Below are 14,730 nucleotides of genomic sequence, written 5' to 3'. Positions count from 1 at the left end.
GCCCTGAACACGTCTCATCTGGACCAGTGACAACTAAGCTCCAGCCTCTTAATAAGGTAAGATGGCACGCTGAGTAAAAATGGCCGTTAATATCTAGCAGAGTTTCTGTGCATCTATGACAATTGTACTGAACACTCTTTGGCTTTCTATTATCCTATGTATTTTACATGGCATGGTAAAAGGATGTTAAATATTTATATGTGAGTTTCTTTAGACATATGTGCCATTTTGGAGGGGGGCTGTGGGTCTCCTCAGTGCTTTGTGAGTGGTGCTGTGTGCGCAAGGGCACAGGGCCCCCGCCATATTGCAAAGAGGAGCCCAGACCACATGCTCAACACGGAGACGACTCCAACCCCCCACCCCCCAAACCCGCCCGTGAGCATCCTCTGTAACACGTTAGTTTTGCTTACACTTCTTAACACTTTTAGTTGCTTTAGTGGCCCAGTCACGGTGGGTGAACACAGTGATACTGTTAAGGTAAATGTTGAATCTGTTCCTGTGTGTATATTATACGTTTTGACATGAGGTTGACAAGGTGTGTGGAAGGTTTGCTTGCTGAGTGCATTCGCATACACTGCAGTGAAGCCCCATGGCCCATACCAGTCATATAATGCTACTAGAGTCAACTTAAAGAAATGGTCCTCTCTGCAGGTCATAAGTCAGTTACTGTATTTACAGTCCCACTCAGTTATGACTTGTGTTCATGTAACTAGGGTCCCTAACTACTACAATGTACCTCTGGGTACCTGGTCATGTGGCCATCAGCTCGTATAATTTCACTGCCATTTACAGCTCCTGCATGTGCACTAGTGAGTCCCACCGTGAGGGTGGAGCTACACGAGCTTGACACACAAAATGTATTTGTCTTAAGATGAGACTCATTTGACTCTATGGCAGCTTCAGGTAGCTGAAGAAATTAGATGTTTTGTGTCTTCAGTGGCCATCTGGGATTGGAAATGCTTTTGTCATTTACAACGTCTTAGGAAGGCTGTCGTTTATTTGAAGGGTCATGAAGATGCACTAAAGAAACAGACAAAATGAAGCCCTGGATTATTGCTCCCTCATGAATAACGGCAGGCTACAGTATCCCCAGACATCGCAAATTCCCTCTGTGTCATGTAATATGCACGCTCAAGACAAATAAGGTGATGTATTCGTAATACAGTCGTACAGTAACCATGTTCAAACTGTGCTGTTCCTATAGAGAAGAAACCATGTCTTCACGGCCAATCACAATCATTTCGACTAATGCAACACCAGTGAGCAGCTATACTGGTAAACAGAAAAGGTTTTCTCCTTCTTCTTTTTCTTCTTCTTAAATTTTAAATCATTGCATTGTGTCTTGCTCACATTCACCCTACACACTTACCACCCAATGAGCCATGGAGTATTGTGGTGTTTCTTAAGTGACTCTCCCTGTCAGGCAACTGGACATGAATCGATTTGTAGGTCATTTTTTGTCTCCCATATTTATCTTGTTCAGTGACAGATCTTCATGGTGCCAGAGGGTGCCAGTGCGTGGAGTCTGAGCCAGGACTGTGTGGGGAGGCACACCTCGGCCCCACAAAGGACCACAGCAGCAGCTGCTGCTGCAGTGCCAGCCATGCTGGCCCTCTGTCCCACACACCCTGGCTAGGAGGAAGACTGCCCAAAGTCCAAGGTGTGTGTGGGTGTGTGTGGGTGTGTGTGGGTGTCTGTCTGTCTTATACTTTATCTGTTACAGATTGTACAAAATATCCTTTTTCAGTTACTTGGATGTGCTCTGGGAGACATTAACACATTTGTTTCCTAGTGTAAGTGTTTATATTCCATCTCCCGTTTTCCTGCACTCCTGTGCACCCATGACCACTGCTGGCATAACTCTCTCTTTGTCTCCTGTATTTTTCCCCTGTTTTGCCCCTCTGCCAGTGCCCGGCGAGGCTCCCAGAGGGGAGAGTGAGAGAAGGAACGCTCTTCTGATCGGCACGCTGAAGATCCCGCTCCTCTTCTTCCTCCTCTATAGCTTCGTCTGCTCTCTGGACACCCTGAGCTCCTCGTTCCAGCTGGCTGGAGGTAGACCCACCTCTCTAATCTGCCTTTAGTCCCAGCAGTCTCCAAGCTTCACACACTTTAAGAGAGCTTCACAGAGCCATGCCTTCACCGGAAGTGTCGTGGAATAACGTGGGCTGTTTTGGACCTGTTTTTCAGATTCCGATTGATCCTGTTTCTATATTCCAATGTCCTCTTCACTAGCTTAAGCCTGGGTATGTTGAACATTTGCAGGTAAGGTGGCAGGAGGCATTTTCCAGGACAACGCAATCCTGTGTAACCCTGTGGCGGGGCTGGTGGTTGGCATTCTGGTCACGGTGTTGGTGCAGAGCTCCAGTACCTCCACATCGATCATCGTCAGCCTTGTTTCCTCTGGCCGTGAGTGTTACAGCCAGGCAAACATCACACTGAGTCCATCCACAAAAACTGCTCCTGCGCACACAACATCCTTGCTATATTATATATGGTAAGCGATCTTCATTGCCAGTGCAGCTCAATGATGTAAACCAGTAAACACTCTGACTCGTGCTGCTGAATCCAAACCCAATTTTAAGATGGTGCGCCCTGCTTCTTTCATAAGTGCGTTTATTCAGAGAAATAGCTGCTAAACCCAGGAGTTTGGGTTAAAGAGCTCCTTAGTGTTGTATGGTTGCATCATCTCAACTGTTCTTTAAAACCTGTGCTTTGTTACATTGTGAAGACAAGCATGGCCTCTCTGATGAGCTCATTTCACAAAGTAGGTGACAACAAGGTGTGAAAATCCATAAACTTGTAGAAGAAGAACAGGAGATGGTAATTAAGAGGTTAGTAGGTTTTAAAACTAGATGCCTGCTGGACCTGTTTTGCAGACAGTTCCATTCGAATGCCTTTAGCTGTCATGAACGTTTGAGTAGAGGACCTGCCAAAACAAAGTGTCAAAGTATTATTTGCAAATGCATCTTTTAAGTAAGTTTAACATGAAAACGGCATGGAATTAAATCCACAGAGTGTCAGATGGTGTGTCTTAAAAAGCAGAGGGAGCTCAGAAGAACATTGTGACAAGAATAACAGAATACCACTGAGACAAATTCACAAGTACATCATCAGGCCTCTAAAGCTTTCATGTACTTCAGCCTCCGACACCGGAGTTGTTCTGTTTGTTAGGCAACCCTGACTTGTTGCGTATTCCTGCCTGTCAGCCTCTGGCTTTCTGAGACCGTGACTCCTAAGATAACAGGAGTCATGATTGAGCTTCTCGGCATGTCCACCCAGTGCGCCGTGTGCTGGTTTAATGTGCAAACTTTTTATACTTTGATACAACCGCCATTTTCAGTGGTGGAGGGGGGAGTAATTACCAGCGATTACTGATACTAAAGTCAGTGGTAGACTGATTAGGGCAGGGACAGTGATTTGGGACGTAGCCATTCCCTGCATCCTGCAGGTCAGCAGTACTTAGAGACTGTCTGGGATGAAAATCATTAGCCCCAATTTTAATATCAAGTCAGTGCAAGACTGCGATTTGCGCTCAGTGTTTTGTGGTTCCTAAATGGCTCGGTTGTGTAATGATTCTGAAAGTGTCCTGGCTTTTTTTGAACTGGAGGCTATCATCAGTCTGTCTATCATGAGCCATTCAATTACATTCATTTTTCAATTGTGTAAATGCAGTCAGCTCATGAATAGATTTGTGCGTGCGTGTGTGTGTGTGTGTGTGCGTGTGTGCGTGTGTGCGTGCGTGCGTGTGTGTGTGCGCGTGTGTGTGTGTGTGTGTGTGTGTGTGTTTAGTGTTAGAAGTGAAGTCTGCAGTCCCTATAATCATGGGCTCCAACATTGGCACATCCGTCACCAACACCATTGTTGCTTTGATGCAAGCCGGCGAGAGGAGTGAATTCAAACGGTAAACAGGCGAGACAAACCACTCTCTTCCAATATCACGTCATGAGCTCTCAGCCTTTCTCGCCCTCATCACCTCTGGTTACGCTCACCCCAATCATACGTGTGTAATTCTTAGTGCGATTTACCCATGACCTCTTCCTGTCATCTGGAGGCTTCTGCCTTTTCACAAGGTGGTAGCTCAGTGGTTAAGGTACTTGACTAGTAATCAGAAGGTTGCCAGTTCAAGTCCCACCACTGCCAGGTTACTGTTGGACACCTGAGCAAGACCCTTAACCCTCAATTACCCAAGTTGTGCTCAGTTGCTTTGGATAAAAGTGTCAGCCAAATTCCATAAATGTTTTCACATGCACATTAAGAGAGTTACAGACACAAACCATTACTGGAAAGTCTGTATAAATGTACCATATGCGCTACCCCTGAACTCCCTGTACATCCCCCAATCTCCCATGTCCTCAAATCTGTGCAGGGCATTTGCAGGTGCTACAATCCATGACTGCTTCAACTGGCTTTCTGTCCTGGTGCTGCTCCCCCTAGAGGTGGCCTCGGGAATACTCAGCATCCTGGCACGAGCCACCATTAACAGCTTTCATCTTCAGAGTGGCGAGGAGGCGCCCGAGCTGCTGAAGGTCATCACCGAGCCCGTCACTAAGCTCATCATACAGGTGAGTGTGTGACGTACACGTGTCTCTGCGCGTGCGTGCATATGACGGCTCAGGCCTTTGAAATAGCTACCAGTGGTCACGTTGACTGTTACTGACATGGTGCTTTCAGCGTGCGGTTTGAATGTGATGCGAACTACCACTGACGTCTGTCCCCTCTGACAGCTGGATAAGTCTGTCATAACGGGCATCGCCTTGAAAGAGGAGAACGTGAAGAACCGCAGCCTTATCAAAGTGTGGTGCGGAAGCAATCTTCTCACGGTACCCATGCTCCTGCTCTCTCCACCTACCATGCACTTCAGCACTTCCTCTAATTATCAAGAACTTTGTGAGCAGAGTCAGGGGCGAAGGAGAAGGGAAACCATGGCAATATCCACTACATGAATACCAATTAGAATCTGTATAAAGGGAAGAAACCTTGTGGTCCATTTCGAATGTCTGTTTCAAACACCATATAGCTTAAGCTACCATAGACTCCGGGAGACTGAGATTGAGAGGGAGGGGCAGGTTGTTTTTTTTTTCCATATTTCTTGACATTCATGTATTTATTTTCAAGTAACTGACATTTTTCCTCCGGCACAGTATGTTAATGCCTGTGAAATATTGTGTGGCACTCATGAGACTAGGAGAGTAGAGAATACAGGCACTCAGACCTCTAAAGACACAGCTTGGCTTATAAATGGCACTTTTTGTTCTTAAGTGCTGCGCCAACAATTATTTTGAGAGCGTCATGGATCGGTGCTCCAGGCAGAAGGGTAGAATAATAGCTCTCAAGGTAAAATTCTGTCAATAGTCGCAGTGCATGTCTTCCACTGCCTCGCAAAGGAACGCTTTCCCTCCTGTGTGCCTCTCCGTACTGATGCCCCGAAATACATCACGTGCATGCGGTCAATTCTGTATGTGGTGCCTACTTCTCACCTATCAAATATCTTACGTTTAGGTCACATGGTCTGATTGTTTTTCCTATTTCTGATATCTTGAGTATTTTAGAGCTCTTGTGGATCTTTTGTAAACGTCTAACTCGGTGTTTGTGTTAAAGCACAGTTAAGGTGAGATGCAGGAGAATGAGTTGATCATCTCTCTCTCTATCCTCTCTCTCTCTCTCCTTCTTTCTCATATATATATATATATATATATATATATATATATATATATATATATATATATATATATATATAAAATCACACACACACACACACAAGAAGAAAAAGGAACATTTTGGAAGTTAAATTAGCATTCCAACACCTTTTTTCAGTAAAACCCCCTAGCTCACAAAGCTAGTTCTGCATCTACAGCCTTTTCTAAAATGCACTTATTGAATTCCACATGAGATTTAATTTATTACTGGAGATTAAATTAAATTATGTTTTTAATGTGTTTTATTTTTGTAATGTTTTGCATAATATGTTTGTAATTCTGATTCCATTTACTGTGGAAAGCGTAAGAGTTCATCTGTCTCACTGGCGTTCTCTCGCTTCCCATCCCCAGCCATCATGGAATTCATCAGTAGCTCATTCTCCGAACTGTTCCTCCCTGATGCACTGTGGGAAGGATGGCAACCTCACCTCATCAGTTAACGCAGAAAGATGTATGTGCAGTCATCATTTGTTGAGTGAGAATACCGCATAGAAAACAGGTTTCAGGAATCCAATCAGTGCATATTCACTTCACAATTGTTTGTTGCTTGCATTCATGATGGTAATATTTTTATTGTGTTTATTTTGGATTATTTTATTATAAGATGCACTTTCATTGTTAATAGTTTTATTCTGTTCATTTGGGATGATTCAATCTTAACCTGCACTTTCACTGCCTTGCTGGTTGTTACTGTTCTTCTCCTCCAGGTTGGCATCTGTTTGCCAACACTGACCTCTCCGACTTGTCCGTGGGTCTGATCTTGCTCACTGGCTCCCTGGTAGTGCTCTGCTCCTGTCTCATCTTCATCGTCAAGGTCCTAAACTCAGTCCTTAAAGGTCAAGTGGCAAGGGTCATCCAAGGGGTCATCAACACAGGTAAATGTCTCCTCTCCTGTTTGAGAGAATCATGCATTTACCCAAGTAAACATCAAAGTGCCTGATTGGTTAAATTATAGAACATTCACATGGTATTTTATGTGTAGTAACTTTGAAGTCTGGTTATCACCATTCATTAACCACTATATCTAAGTTTTGGGGTTTTGTTTGTTTAGATTTTCCATACCCCTTTGGCTGGCTGGCAGGATATCTGGCCATGTTTGTTGGTGCAGGAATGACATTTCTAGTGCAGAGTAGTTCAGTCTTCACCTCTGCAATGACGCCTCTTATTGGTAAGTTTGCTAGAAATCATCTTTCCCTCTCAATGGTGAATTTATTATGGATCGCAATTCCCATAGGTACTTGAACATGAGCTCATGTAGGGTACATACTGGTTGTGTTTCATCACCAGTCATGTTTTACAGAAATTAAACAGCTGAACTTTAAAAGTATAAATAGGTCAGAACTCTAATCACCATGATAAAAGGATGAAGTGAGCCACAGATCTGTGACACTGAGGTCCCGCATCATGATTTGGTTGGTGGAATCCTTCCTGAGGCTGGAGGAGCACTCTCCTTAATTAACAAATGCAGAAGCACTGATCTCAGAACAGTACAAAGCTGGAAGAGCAGTCTCCTTAATTAACATGCGCACAAGCACTGATCTCAGAACAGAACAACGCTGATGTTCTCAGTAATGTCCAGGCACTCTTTAACTCAGTAGTTCTGCTGGGGGCATAGACAGAAAAAAGGGGAGTGAATATAATTATCATGAGCAGACCATTAGTTCCTGCAGGTAAAACCAAAGTTGAATTAAAGTAAAATTAAAGCATCAAATTCCAAAGATCAGATTCCAATGCTGGCTAAAATGCGAGCCAAAGCAGAGATTAAAGAGTGGATGTTTGATGATGAAAGTGTTGGGAAAGCAAAAATTCATCAGCAGTCTTAGTTAAATTTTAATTCACTTTGTTCTGTCCCACCGAAAATGAGTGTGTTTCTAGGAACAGGGATGGAGGAGACCTCTGAAGTGTACATGCTAATAGATGTTAAATATTAGCTCAGCTAATACCTGGGCCACAAGGCAGCACACGTAATTACAGCTGACGCTCGGGTTACGTCACCATTATCAAGCTCACTGCCGTTGCCTGCCAACTGCTGTGTAATTACGCATATTATAAACTTATAAATCAGTGGGACTGGCTAAATTGTCTTTGAGATTGTGGTTACCAGTGATCATTATTTATTAAAAGTGCTGTGGACCACGTTATTGCGTGTGTAGATTTTAATTGTTAACAAACAGATATGCTCTGCCAAAAAGAATTAAATCCAATGACCTCCACTTCACAGAGTACTACAAAATCAAAGGAGTGGGTCACATGACCCTGGGCTACACGTAATCCCACCAAGCAGTGAAGGGACTATGTCTAGTTTTAATCTTAAAGGTGCAGTAAGATTTAGGAGGATTTATTATATATATATATATATATATATATATATATATATATATAGTAAAAGATGTAGAAATATTCAAAATTGTAATAAAGTACAGAGTTTCTAGAGAAACAGAACATTTCAGAGTTCCTTCATCAGCGGTGCAAGCAAAGTGCTTCTAAATTAGTAGTAGGAGGAGCCAGTTTATATATGAAACTGTAGATGTTTAAATCATAACATTCATTCCATGGGGTTCATGTTATATTTTAACACACACACACACACACATAGATAGATAGATAGATAGATAGATAGATAGATAGATAGATAGATAGATAGATAGATAGATAGATAGATAGAGAGAGAGAGAGCGAGAGAGAGCTGTTTAATTTGCTGAGAATTAAACATACATATCTGCATATCCAGTGGGTCTTCTTCCCACAGAGGAAGAGAAAGGACAAACTAAACACTGGCCTAAAGGTCCCGCTCCCTCTGTAGAGATGAAGGGCTCATTCTAAGCTAATGAAAACACAACATCCATAGTTACAGGTGATTACACACTAAGGAAAACATGGTTTGTATACTATATTTAGTCAAACCTTTTTACTGAAGGACTGTATTAATGCGATTGTTACTTTGTTGGCACATGATTGCTCAAACTCTGTTCAAACCAAATATAACTGTTTTTTCCCCTTGATCTGTTGATGATGGTCCTTGTAACCGCTGACTGGTCCAGGGATCGGTGTGATCAGTCTAGAAAGAGCATACCCTTTGACCCTGGGTTCCAACATCGGTACAACAACCACGGCGATCCTAGCGGCACTAGCCAGCCCAGGAGACAAACTGCCTGCAGCTTTTCAGGTGAGGCACGTTTAAGGGAGAGTTCAGCAAAAAAAAAGAGAAAGACATTTACACAATGTACCACTTGGCCCAAAAGTAGTAGATCCACAAAGACATGTTTGGTAACCAACATTCTTTAGTTAGTTTCACACCAAAATAATGAGGTTAATTTAGCTATATATATATATATATATATATATATATATATATATATATATATATATGTATATATATATATATATATAAAAATTGTAAATATATTTCAGTGATTATATGTCCAAATCTTCAAACACTGGTTTTGGTGATCTGGTTTAGAATGCAAAATGACTTTCTGATGAGGGGTTTTTGGGAACAACTTTAAACTTGCCTCAGTTCAAATTAACCCTGACTTCCAACTGGTCCTCAGACCAACCTCAGGTTGGTTTTTATGGCTGTTACACTCCTGTAGCTTCTTACCAGAAGCCTGCGGTGTATTTGTAATTTAAATAACCCTGCCTCTTGCTGTCTTGCACAATTGATACCAAATTAAGTGATATGTGAAAGTGATTCCAGCTACCCAAGCTGGTGGTCCCCATAATGTTACAGCATTCATCTGTACATTTTTATGGACCACATTATCAAGTCAGTGAGAAATAAGGAAGATATTGATATGTAGATGTTTAAAGATTTGGACAACTGAAGAGATATTACAGAATTATAAAACTTGCTATCTGAAATAGACTCAGAGTTCAGGAAGGAAATATAAATTACTAAACAATATTGTGATGGAAATTGCACTAAGTACCCTTTTAAGACCAGTGACCAGAGCAAGAAATACTACACATTTCGTTGTATGGTATTGCTTAAGTGATCATGCTTTTTATGTGTGTAGTTAACCAGTCATTTAACGGATCTTTTAATGGCTTTGCCACAATACATACTTTTTTTAACGTAAGCCCCGACCTCAACCCCCGCCCTCCAAAAATGTTTTTATACTTTGTATCTTCGTGAAAATATCTCCAAGTTAATGAAGCACCCAGTGTGTCTCATAATAATTATAGTTCCTGTTACTCATATGTAATTCACACATTGTAAAGTACTTTCAGAACCTGTAATCTGAACCTGTAATTGTTTCGGTTTGGAAGTTTTGATGTCCTATCTGAAACCTGAAAAAAAAGATTATAGCACACTAGAAATACCTCATCAAACCTGATCTCCTCAGGAGGCAGTGCAGTTTTCTTTACAAAATTAATTGAATCGTAATGTATTAAAGTTATTTATGAAGGTCAAAATGATCATGTCTGGCCTTTTAATGTATGTAAGTATTGTAGTGTAGGAGAAAACTGGGGACAGAGTTGTAACATGTAAGGAACAAAGAGGACCAAAAAAAAGGAAAAATGAGAGATGATTGGAGGGATGAAATAATAATAAGATGAGAGAGAGAGAGAGAGAGAGAGAGAGAGAGAGAGAGAGAGAGAGAGAGAGAGAGAGAGAGAGAGATGAAAAGACCTTGAATGAGGAAAAAGAGGCAGGATTGTTTGCGACCATAAACCAAAGCGCTGCAGGCTAATGTCTGCATGTCTGCTACTTATTATCTGTGAAATATGTTTTCTTGGAGCGAGAGAGAGAGCGAGAGAGGGAGGGTTATCTAGTGAGTCAGCAATTTTTTTTTTCATTTAACTCAGATATTTTGATGGAAATTGCACTGTTGTATCCAGTGAGCTAAAGTACAGCTTATCAAAAATACTAGGCAAAACCCATTATTCTGTTTCTACCTTTTCTCTGTGACTAAAAAAACACATCCACTGGATGTGGCAGCGATGTTACTTTCTCCACTGCCTTGCTTTCGGCCCTCAGATCGCACTGTGTCACTTTTTCTTCAACACCTTTGGGATCTTGCTGTGGTACCCACTGCCCTTCAGCCGCCTGCCCATACGCATGGCGTCCGCTCTGGGCGAGCGCACGGCTAAGTACCGCTGGTTTGCCGTGCTCTACTTGCTGCTCTGCTTCCTGCTTCTGCCCTCGCTCGTATTTGGCTTGTCGCTGGCTGGCTGGCAGGCCATGGTGGGTGTGGGTGCCCCCTTCGCTAGCGTCGCTACCTTCATTGTCCTGGTGAACGTGCTGCAGTCACACAGCCCGGCCCACCTGCCCAAGCGTCTGCGCAGCTGGGACTTCCTGCCGCCCTGGATGCGCTCTCTCAAGCCCATGGACAAGCTCATCACCAAGGCAACGGCCATGTGTTGTAGCTCCGCCCGGTCTGCTGCCGCTGCAGACCCAGAGGCCCCTAGCAGCCTCGACACGGCCAACGTAGCATCTGTGCCATCTCAGAAGAAAACCTGGCTGGCATATGACAACCCAGTGCAGTCGTGTCAGGAGGAGTCACCTCCACAACCATTGGTGTTCAAACTGAAGGGACTGGAACGATGCAACAGCACACCTCTGTAGAAGTGAAATGACCAATCACAGACCATTTGTTTTATAAGAGTTCAATTTGATTGGCTCTCAGTTTGAAACGTTATGATTAGAGCCAGTCTGCTGCTGGCAGAATAAAGCACCTTTCACACTACACAGCCTTCAACATTTTCATACCCATGCATGTACCTAGGGGGAAATCTGAGGGTTGTGTGGACATCCCCTATTGTGCTTTTGGCATGCAAGAACACCAAAGCAAATGATACTCTGTTATGGTTTGTGTGTGCTGGAATTTGTAGATTTTGTAAGGTTAAAAAACAGTCAGTCTTTGGGCTGTTTATTTTGAAACATATATTGCTGGATGTCTTTTACAGCTGTTACAGAAAGCTAGGTGCTGTCCAAACACTGCACCAGTGAGAGCTAACGCCGATCGGTACAGTGTCACCACTAACAACCTTGTCCGACTGACTGTGTGTTACTAAGCTTGGCCTGCTTGAAGAACAACTAACTGGAAGATACCTGTAGCTTAAAACAATACTTGAAAACATCGTCTTGAAAACATTTAATACAACATAAAAGTTGTATTAAAAAAAGTAGCAGTTACATTCCAAGGCAACAGCCAAGGCAACAGCCATGAAAGATGACAAGGCTTAGAAACACAAACACGTTTCATGTTTCTTTTTGTTGGTCGGGGTCTAGCCTTGGCCCTTCTGCAGCTGTTCCTCATTACACTTCCTTTGAATTTTGCTATTTTAATGAAATCTTATGCAGTGCTATTGAGAAGCTAATGCAACCTCAACTTTCATATGAAACTCTGATTAAGTGATGTATGATATTTGTAATATAGTAAAATATGTATGGCATTTGTAATAGAACACATTTAACAAATCTCTTTAAAAATGGCAAACATCAATAGTATTTTGTAAATAGTATCATTTATAATGTGTGTGTGTGTGTGTGTGTGTGTGCGTGTGTGTTTACACGCTTGCTCTCTGGTGGAGTGGTTTTGTTATGCAGAAACTCTTAACACTCCAGATCACACTCCAACCCCTTCACACACAGGTGAAATTTTTCCCATCCCACAGGAAGGGATGAAGACTGCTCTAAGCAGATGGGTTTCTGAAATTACCTCTAGACAAGCATGTCACCATTCAGCTGCCTGAATGACTGAGAACACAGGCACTGGAAAGTTAAATAACCAATTTGTTACTGTCAAAAGAATTAGAATGATGCAGATGGGCATCTTTCCACATCACTTGGCTTGCAATCAATAAATGCATAATCAATGTCTCTCTCTCGCTCACACACACACACACACACACACACAAAATTGTAGCAATATTGTTCATGTGTATTATTGTAATTTATGATCTCTGATCTCTGGTCTTGGCAATAGATAAAATGGGTTAAAAAAAAGAAATCAAGGTAACTGTTTTTGTTTTTTTTTTAAAGCAGCTCAGACTGACTTTGCACTTTATTATAGCAAAAGGATTTGTAATTGTGAAAGAGAAAAATGTACAAATGCCAGTGATATTTTATGTATAATTAAAATGAGAACTGGACGTCTCCATGTCTTTATGTTCAATAAATGTTCAATAAACTTTGAACTTTGAACTTGAACTTTAAAAGTACAGGAGTAAAAAGTGAGATGGGACAGGAAACACCTATCACTTGACAAACCAGAGTAAGGCGCCTTTCTGACCAGATGGGCACATGATCTGCACCTGTTTCCTTATCAGTGAGTTTGTTTCGATTTTGTAAGTTTCGTTCCAGCGCAGTCCAAGTCATTACTGTATGTACTGCACAACTGGCACCATGTCTGTGATTCAAACATTCATTTCACCTCTCACGTTATTTCCATGCTTAAACACTTTATTTGCATATTTAGTCGCGCAACTGATGCTTGGAATCAATGTTGGCCTGACATCAGTCATGTGGACTGATATTCCTAAACTTACTGGATAGATTAATTACACATCTGACATTTTTCACATGGGTAGAAGGCATGTCGCTTAAAATGTTTAAAACAAATAGCTACTATTTTCTTTAAGAAGTCATGATGTGCTGGTTAACTATTACCCTAGTAAAATTATTATAATGCAAATGCAAGATATTAGTTTTTCTCCCTGTGTGTGTGTGTGTGTGTGTGTGTGTGTGTGTGTGCGCGCGCATGTGCATGGTTTTGTGTCTGTGTGTATGTATTCACTTTGCCAGTGATGTTGCCCCCCTGCACCCTCTGTTGCCACTGATTGACACGTACGTCCTACCTGCTATGCTGTGTGTTGTGTAATCTCAGATTCACATGTATGTCCTACCTACTGTGTTGTGTAATCTCGGATTCACACGTGCGTCCTACCTGTTCTGTTAGGTGTGGTGTGTATTCTCACATTCACACATGCAGCCTACCTGCTGTATTAGCTGTGGTGTGTATTCTCAGATGCTATAGTTGCTGGCTGGTGTGTTGATCAGGACTGACTCAAAAAGGGCTGAATTTCTTTAATTTTCTTGTGTATTTATCAGTAACAATAAACCATTGAATATTAAATCATTTATTTCTGTAGTAATACTGCCAGACATGGCTGATATTTGCTAAATGTGATTCTGAATTATTAATTGTCCACAGATTTGAAGTATATGGAGCTGTAATGAAAATATGATGATTTTCTGTATTTTTCTTTGTTTGCTACATTTGTGAAAGACCTTAGTATTTTTCACCTCACATTTACGTTTCACTCCACCGAGTCCATCTGAGGCTAAACTAAGAGAAAACAGCATGGTGGTGCATGGGCAACATGATGATCTGAGAGAGTGTGTTTTACGGAGAAAGAGTGTTTGTGCTCGGGTGTATGACGCTGAGGCTGGGGTGGGTAACATCTCAGCATTTGCTGCTGTGAGCTACGTGCTATATTCATGCACTTTAGCACTTCATCTATGACTCAGACAAACATCAATTTATAGAATAAACTTCAGCAGGGATGAAAGCCAGTGACTGGTAGACCATTTTAAAATGCTTCAGTAACTTTTTCAGAACACGTTCCATCTTGCATTCCATGACGTCATCTCATGTAGTTCTGTTGCTTTAAAGTGGGATTTGGACTGCTGACGTAGTTTGCATTGGTTTACGGCGGGACTGTCGCTGTCACTTATTTGGCTCAGATGATGGTCTGTTTTCTGTGTTCTGTCTGAGCTGCCAGCGATGTGATTTTGTTGCGTCCTTCCCTCTACACCCTCTCGTCTTTAACAGTGAGTCAGTGCTTTAGAGAGCACGCACACAGCAGCTGCCCAAAAGATGAGTTCTTCATCTAGATTCATGCTATTGTTGGACAACCTGGAATCAAAATGGGCCTTTTTTAACTTGTTAGTTCATGTCATTCATCACACTACACACAATTCAGCAGCATTCATCGTCTAAAAGAATAAAAGCTCTTCTTTTTCATCCATGTTCTGTTAAAAACAATGATTTTTGGCCTCACTTATAAATGTCTTCTGATTTTTGTC

At 41.9% G+C, this 14,730-nt stretch overlaps 1 protein-coding gene across 4 annotated transcripts; it reads left to right on the top strand.

The window, feature by feature from the left end:
* Positions 1 to 12,790, top strand: LOC113581721 (sodium-dependent phosphate transport protein 2A-like). 4 transcript variants are annotated; one of them, XM_035534160.1, is made up of 14 exons: positions 3 to 56; positions 215 to 375; positions 1,205 to 1,275; positions 1,484 to 1,660; positions 1,909 to 2,052; positions 2,263 to 2,406; positions 3,790 to 3,901; positions 4,367 to 4,562; positions 4,725 to 4,820; positions 6,048 to 6,147; positions 6,404 to 6,571; positions 6,748 to 6,864; positions 8,738 to 8,862; positions 10,678 to 12,790. In XM_035534160.1, exons 3-14 carry the CDS (start codon positions 1,215 to 1,217, stop codon positions 11,263 to 11,265), a joined length of 2,028 nt encoding a protein of 675 aa, XP_035390053.1. In that variant the 5' UTR covers positions 3 to 56; positions 215 to 375; positions 1,205 to 1,214; the 3' UTR covers positions 11,266 to 12,790. The 4 variants fall into 4 exon arrangements, with proteins under 4 accessions (XP_026872858.2, XP_035390053.1, XP_035390038.1 ...); XM_035534145.1 differs by having other exon boundaries at positions 215 to 395; XM_027017058.2 differs by lacking the exon at positions 215 to 375 and adding an exon at positions 1,006 to 1,118 and having other exon boundaries at positions 9 to 56.
* The last annotated feature ends 1,940 nt before the right edge of the window (positions 12,791 to 14,730 follow it).

Source organism: Electrophorus electricus, chromosome 2 (assembly GCF_013358815.1).
Source record: "Electrophorus electricus isolate fEleEle1 chromosome 2, fEleEle1.pri, whole genome shotgun sequence".
In the NCBI taxonomy this organism is placed as follows: Eukaryota; Metazoa; Chordata; class Actinopteri; order Gymnotiformes; family Gymnotidae; genus Electrophorus; species Electrophorus electricus.
This window is presented reverse-complemented; position numbering and strand designations above follow the sequence as displayed.

Excerpts from the sequence above, each read along its gene's own strand:
- LOC113581721 (XM_035534145.1), top strand. The coding sequence starts at position 328 with ATGCTCAACACGGAGACGACTCCAACCCCCCACCCCCCAAACCCGCCC. Across the intron at positions 396-1,204 it reads GTGAGCATCCTCTGTAACAC|AGAAGAAACCATGTCTTCAC; the intron begins GTTAGTTTTGCT and ends CTGTTCCTATAG. Across the intron at positions 4,563-4,724 it reads TCACTAAGCTCATCATACAG|CTGGATAAGTCTGTCATAAC; the intron begins GTGAGTGTGTGA and ends CCCCTCTGACAG.